This window comes from Xenopus laevis, chromosome 2L, assembly GCF_017654675.1.
Source record: "Xenopus laevis strain J_2021 chromosome 2L, Xenopus_laevis_v10.1, whole genome shotgun sequence".
NCBI classification, from domain to species: Eukaryota; Metazoa; Chordata; class Amphibia; order Anura; family Pipidae; genus Xenopus; species Xenopus laevis.
In genome coordinates this window covers 182,455,633-182,463,361 of record NC_054373.1, presented here as the reverse complement: position 1 = coordinate 182,463,361, position 7,729 = coordinate 182,455,633, and the positions used below count along the sequence as shown (strand labels likewise).

Here is a 7,729-nt window from a genome sequence, read left to right as displayed (position 1 = left end):
CACACACGCATACATGAACATAGCACATAAATTGCCACATAGATATACTGTACACACATGACATTCATATTTAGGATGTTTAATTTTTGTATCCAATGGAATGTTGGACATGGGCTCTGAAATAAAGAACTGGTTAGTTTATACCAACCACAAGGTAAATAGCAATTTACCAGCAGACCATGGCAAACAAACCTCTACATTTGCTACCAGTATGGTTTTTGTCAAATGGATAATGGTTAAGCAGGAAAAAATACCCAACCCCATGTGGAATACTTTCCTTGACTAATTAATGGGCACATTTCCCATGGCAGGTACTTTATTTATGCATGGTCGAATCCACTTCTATATAAACCCTTCTGAGCAGCTGGTGTGCCATAATCCTTTCTGGAGCGGAGCAGAACCCAGTGCAAATGCCAGTTTATTGCCAATCTGTAAGTGTTTAGATTCAATAGAGATTCATAGGAGAATGCAAAGAAAAATATTCTGAGGGAGACTTATCTTTAACATTAAAATGGTGACTGCATGTATATCTGCCACTCAGTGCTACGTTAAGTAGGCTGGGAGCCCTAGGCAACTTAGTCAACTACGTCTCCCCTCCTCGTGTGTGTGTGGAAGAGCACATATATACAGTAGATTATCCAGGAATTGCTGCTGTTATAATGATAACCCACCAAAACAGCACCCCCAAAATGCCCACTCGGTTGCACTTCTGTTTCCTAATATATAACTCCTTGTTTATAAAGAGTTAGGAGTTTCTCTTTTTATGATGTCCTCAGAAATGCCCAGGGGTTCTTCAAGAACCTTCTCTCTTGTTACAATTTTACCAATTCTTTTGGCATTAACTGATTGCTGTGCTGTTCTTTGCAGATGGACTTTTTCTTTGTCACTATCCATATTTCTGTTCATCTATCTTTCCATGTTGAAGCTCAGTAGAGAAGACCATAACATCTCAATGTCTAATCAGACTGCTGTCACTGAGTTTATCCTCCTCGGGTTTCCAGGTCTACAACCGAATTTCTTTCTTCCAGTCTCACTTATAATGTTTCTTGCCTACATTGTTTCACTGATTGCAAATAGCACAGTCATCATATTAATTATCCTGAGAGAACAACTCCATCACCCCATGTATATTATTATTGCTAACCTCGCTCTCTCTGACCTTCTCTTTGACACAATAACATTACCTAAAATCATTGCCAAATATTGGTTTGGAGCAGGGTCTATATCATTCAACTGGTGCTTCTCCCAGCTCTTCTGTGTCCATTTTCTTGGAATTTTTGACTCCTTCATCATTATGCTGATGACTATTGATCGTTATGTTGCTATCTGCAAACCTCTCAGGTATCACTCCATTATCAACAATAGGCTGATGACTCTGCTCTGCTATATTGTCTGGTTCTTTGCTGCCTTATTTGGCTTAGCTATGACTTTAATTGCTGTTCAGCTTCCTTACTGTGGACCCAACCGTGTTAAGAACTGTTTCTGTGCCAACCAATTTTTAATAGTTTTGGCATGTGTTGATATTACCTTGGCAAAAAGAAACCGTTTTATAGTTGGCATGTGTGTGCACTACTTCCCATTATCTGTTATTATTCTCTCATATATTCTCATAATCAGGGTTGTGCACTTATCAGCCAATAATGGAAACTGGCAGAAGGCATTTTATACTTGTACCACTCATTTATTTGTTATTGGCTTGTACTTTATCCCCAGGTTGATTGCATATTGTATAAATCAAGCTTCCTTAATTCTTGATGCTGACTTAAACGTTCTAATTGTTTTTCTGTACACATTTATTCCCCATTTAGCCAACCCCATTGTTTTTTGTCTTCGAACTAAAGAAACTAGAACTATTTTGGGGCAAATGTTCAATAGCAATCACCCTAGATTTGAGATTAGCTCTAGAAGACGAGTGAAACGGCATTGCGCTAGTATTATTTTAAAGTGTCATTAAATTCTGTTGTAACTAGGCACAAAAAATCTGCTACTCTATATAATGTCTCTCTGTTGAACAACCCATGGCAGTTTGTTTAATGGAACTTGATAGAAGCATAAAATTATATAGACCACAGAACTGCACCTGCTTCGTTTACAAACAACAGGTCTCTTCTCACCATCTGTTCTAGCTCCTAATACTATTGGTCATGAGATTCTTGAGATTTTCATTAGGGCTATTGGCTAAATTGGTGCAAAAACACCAGCAGAAAATGCCAGGAACTGACTTTAATGGCAGCTGTTTGTCATTGTGCAGAGACGGCCCCTCTCCTGAATCTCTCCTGAACTGAGTTTCACAGTTGGGTCAGCAGGTGTCTTAGACCATTTCTGGTTCTCTTTCATATCATGTGTCATTAAATGCTTCATAGCCCTCTGAAATAACCAAGGAAAATTAAACCCACCCTAGACCCTAAGTCCATTCCAAAGGCCTTGCTCCCATCTCCCTCCTCACACCACTTGTTAGTCTCACAGCCAATACTAGCTAAAAATCCAGAGTCTACCAGTGGACTTGGCACGTGCCATCTTGTTCCACCTCTAATCCTGTGTGTGTGTTAGCTACAGAAGAATGTGCAGTTAAAACCTTCTGTCCTGGCTTCAACTTTGCATGCTCTATACCAGTGATCAAAAAGAAGTTGTTCGAGATTGTGTCCAACAATACTGCTGCAAAACTCTGCATTATTCAGCCAGGAACACAAGTAGGACTGGTTGTGATAATGCATTGTGTGGGAAGGGAGCAGGTAGGGAGGCCTTTGGAGCAGGCATGGGTTCATGAATGGTACAGAGGTGTATTTAGCATTTTTAATATGTGTGATATATGTGGTTTAACACCAACTACTCTTTCTTGTTTCATTTTCTTTTCTTGTGCAACCAGTTATTAAGCAATTTTTGTAACCAATTAGGAATCATTGGTAGGATAAGGAGAATAGAAACTTAAACGAAGATCCTAGGCTAGATAAATCATTGTTTTACAAGCATAAATGCAGGCTAAACTGTACAACTGCCCAAACAACTCATACAACTGTGTTTAAAGCCACCACCTCCAAAGATCATCAGAACAACTTCTCCCTTTGCTCTCAAATCCCTCTGTGAGTTTTCCTTCTTGTTATACCTTTTAATTGACTTGTCAATATAAAAAAAAAATAAAAGCAGGTTTTAATCAGCCTTTAGCATAATGTAAATGCTGAGACTATTTGCAATTGTCTGTCATAAAGGCAGTTAGGTTGTAGGACCTTACAATACAAAATTATGTCTTTATAATATTAAATCTTTTCCTGACCAGTGCTCACATTTCCTCCTCAAGAATAGGGCTTATGATTAGATTGAAATGCATTAGCTTTCTTAAATTCCTTATTTTAGTAGGTGGTATCAGTGTTTTTTTATTAAAATGGTGTTGGACTGCCACTTGCCCTAATGCACTTCTAGAATTCTGAACCTATGTAAAGGCAAAATTGTTCCACTCATTGTTCAGCTCTCAAATAATTGAATGTCAATTGGGGTGAAGTTATTGATCACGCTCTTCTTTCCAGGTGTTTCCTTTGCACAATACACTCTATGTACTCTCTTTAAATAAAATTTCACATATTTGAAGACTATGTAACTGAAGCCCTAATCCTTCCACCCTGTGACCCCTTTAATTGTGTATAAAACACTATTCTCGGCTATCTAGAACACAAATGGTTAAAGTGTCCAGCTATTGGTATGAACATGGGTTACACTACGACTTACACAACAGGGTCAGGGCCTTCGCCAAGTGGAAGCTTCCTTTAAGGGGTAGTAGAACTACACCACACAGGCTATTATATGCAAAGATAGATAAATTGGGCGCCAGGAGGTTCTTTGATAAAATAACAAATGGATTTATTTACAAGAGCAACAATACTGACCACAGGTTTATTCACATATGAGGACGGTGTAACAAATCACAGAGGAGGGTGGATAGAGGAGGATGATACAGCAAATCACAGATGTCACTCCCATAAATCAAATAGTCTAGCGTACATCAATTCCACCCTATCTGCTGTGGTCCCTACACTAAAGTGAAGCCTTGTGGGAAGCTACTCCCTGCTATTATCCTTGATGGAGCACACAACTGCTCTTTCTATATAATCTGTCTATCTCACTCTCCTAGAGAGTCTATTAAAGAGTATAACCTGTGCTTGCTAACCTCGTTCACGGGATTTCCTGGTTTCCAGACTTAGTCGCTAAGGGTACAGGACCCTTTAGGGCAATGGCTTTACTGGGCCTTGGTGTACCCAGACTCAGTGAGCACAACCAGTTGGATAAGACACCAGCAGCCAAAGAGGAAGAGGCCACTCCTTTCCAACACTATATGGAAGTGTGGCAGGAAGTGGTCATACACCCTTTGGCCAATGATAGTGAAATACTAAAACTAGATACAGGGACTTTTGCCTAGTAACTAGGAAATAAGGAAGGGTAGGGGTTTAAAGCTATAGGAGCCTAGCAGATCCTATAGGTCCCTACATGTACCCACATTAAAAGCTCTAATAGTGTATCCTGACATCTTCTGAGCTGATGTTAAAAAGTATTCTTTTAGAGAGACCCAATGCTCAAAATGTGTGCTGTTGGGTTCAGAACTGGAGGGCACAGTCAGATTAATCTTTGGAGCCCAGTGGTTTGTGTGCTGTGCAGAGAAGTAGACAAAGTAGAATCCAGAAAGGGTCTGGAATTCATAAAGTGGTGCCTGATGGTGTCACCCAAAGAGTGGCCTTTAGGTGTCCATATGGTATCTGAATGTGAGTGGAAGTATTAAAATGAAAGTTTGTAAATTCTTCTCCCCCAACCTATAGTAGGCAATGGGAAAAAGAATTAAACGTAACAATAGACAAAGGAACATGGCAACAGATATGGGAAAATACAGCTAAGATCTCAATTAATATTTTAAAGCAGGAAACTTTATATAAGGTTGTGAGTGGATGGCATATGGTTCCTACTAAATTGAATAAATATTATCCAAACTGTAGCCCATTTTGTTGCTGAAATTGTGGGGAAAGAGGCACAAAATTGCATATCTGGTGGCAATGCAGGGAAGCTGTAAGATTTTTATCCAGAATGGAATACAATGGAATCCTTAATTTGAAAGTTTGATTACGGAGAGAACAAATAATAAAGGATAAAATAAATAACGGAGATGGGTGCAAAAGGTGTGCTTCAAAAAGTTTATTGTTTAATGGCCAAAACTGTTTCATTTGTTTTTAATTTTAGATCTTGACAAAAATGTGATAATACAGTTATGTACAGTATAATGGTCTCTAACGTAAGAGCTCCCCTCTGCGAAGGAGAGCATTGGAATGCTGAAAGACAAAGTCATGTTTAATGCTATGGATGATGAAAATAAAAAAAGTTTAAAAAAAATGAAAGTTTTTTTAAAGGTTTAACCTGACTAAAATTGGTCTATCAAGTTCTCTATGTGAAACCAGTCTAACTTCTAGATGATTCAGAGAAAGGTGAAAAAACCCATGTAAACCTTTAAAAAAAAACAACCCAAAGTAAACCTTTAAAATAAGTGAATGTAAAATTGATGAGAGTTCTATTCTAAGAACTTTTGCAATGCACATTCATTATTTATTTTCTTTTTATTCCAAGATATTAAGGGATACATGTACTGTTAATATGAATTTTGTTACAATAGCGCCACCTGCTGGTCATTCTCACACCAGTCTGACCAGCAAGTAGTCAAGGAAGTTGTCAGGAGAGAGAAAGAGGCTGCTCTGATGTTCTTCTGCTTAGGAATAAAATTAGAAACCTTTTTCACATCTTTCCTAAGCAGAAGAACATCATAGCAGCCTCTTTCTTTCTCCTGACAACTTCCTTGACTACTTGCTGGTCAGACTGGTGTGAGAATGACCAGCAGGTGGCGCTGTTGTAACAAAATTCATATTAACAGTACATGTATCCCTTAATATCTTGGAAATGAAAAAAAGAATAAATAATGAATGTACATTACAAAAGTGCTTAGAATAACCCCCTCATCAATTTTCCATTCACTTATTTGAAAGGTTTACTTATCCTTTAAGTGGGGAAAATTCCCTTCCTGACTCCCTAGAGCTCATTTCAGTTACTTGGTATTTTCTCACTTCATAAAAGGAATCCAACCCTTTCAACATACACTTTTATACACTAAATGGCAATGTGTTGGGAGTTTCCTTAAATGAAAAGGATCTAGGGGTCTTTGTAGATAACACGTTGTCTAATTCTGGGCAGTGTCATTCTGTGACGCAAATAAAGTTCTGTCTTGTATAAAAAAGGGCATTAACTCAAGGGATGAAAACATAATTATGCCTCTTTATAGGTCCCTGGTGAGGCCTCATCTGGAGTATGCAGTTCAGTTTTGGACTCCAGTCCTTAAGAGGGATATAAATGAGCTGGAGAGAGTGCAGAGACTAAGTGCAACTAAACTGGTTAGAGGGAGGGAAGACTTAAATTATGAGGGGAGACTGTCAAGGTTGGGGTTGTTTTCTCTGGAAAAAAGGCGCTTGCGAGGGGACATGATTAGACTTTACAAGTACATTAGAGGACATTATAGACAAATAGCAGGGGACCTTTTTACCCATAAAGTGGATCACCGTACCAGAGGCCTCCCCTTTAGACTAGAAGAAAAGAACTTTCATTTGAAGCAACGTAGAGGGTTCTTCACAGTCAGGACAGTGAGGTTGTGGAATGCACTGCCGGGTGATGTTGTGATGCTGATTCAGTTAATGACTATAAGAGGGACTTGGATGATTTCTTGGACAGACATAATATCAAAGGCTATTGTGATACTAAACTCTATAGTTAGTATAGGTATGGGTATATAGAATTTTAATTAAAAGTAGGGAGGGGTGTGTGTATGGATGCTGGGTTTTCATTTGGAGGGGTTGAACTTGATGGACTTTGTCTTTTTTCAACCCAATTTAACTATGTAACTATGTAACTATGTAACATCTTAAAGGGGTGGTTCACCTTTAAGGTAACTTTAATTATGTTATGGAATGGCCAATTCTTAGCAAATTTTCAATTGGTCATCATTAGTTTGATTCTATAGTTTTATAGTTATTTGCCATTTTCTTCTGACTCTTTCCAGCTTTCAAATGGGCGTCACTAACTCCCTCATAAAAAACAAATGCTCTGTAAGGCTACAAATGTATTGCTATTGTTACTTTTTATTACTCATTTTTCTATTCAGTCCCTCTCCTATTCAAATCAGTGCATGGTTGCTAGGGGAATTTGGACCCTAGCTACCAGATTGGTTAAGATGCAAATTGAAGAGCTGCTGAATAAAAAGATAAATAACTCAAAAAAACACAGATAATAAAAAATGAAAACCAATTGCAAATTGTCTCAGAATATTACTCTCTACATCATACTAACAGTTAATTTAAAGGTGAACAACCCCTTTAAAATGACCATTGATTCCACTGTGATTTTCATCAAGTCATCTGATTTTTATGCTTGTGCTGCCTGATTATTAACAAAAACTGTTACCAATAAAAAATGCTGATACCCAAAGTATTCTGAGCATCAGGGCTCTTAATGTTACTCTTGTTCTACACATAACTGGTGAAAGGGGAAATTAGGAACCCCCAAAAGAGAAATCTGCTGTTGAACTTTCTATAAAGGGGGTTCATAGAATAGTTTGTGTGTCCAAGCAAGGACTAAGTTATATATGTTATAATGTTATACATGTGCATGCAAAAGATTAGGTGCTCTCTCCAATGTGTGTGTGTGTTTTGATGTA

The 7,729-nt window shown here is 38.1% G+C and overlaps 1 protein-coding gene across 1 annotated transcript; it reads left to right on the top strand.

Moving 5' to 3' along the window:
• The first annotated feature begins 933 nt into the window (after positions 1 to 933).
• On the top strand, positions 934 to 1,954 carry LOC108705137 (olfactory receptor 56A5). Its single transcript, XM_018241938.2, has one exon. The coding sequence runs from the start codon at positions 953 to 955 to the stop codon at positions 1,952 to 1,954; it is 1,002 nt and encodes a 333-aa protein (XP_018097427.2). The 5' UTR covers positions 934 to 952.
• The last annotated feature ends 5,775 nt before the right edge of the window (positions 1,955 to 7,729 follow it).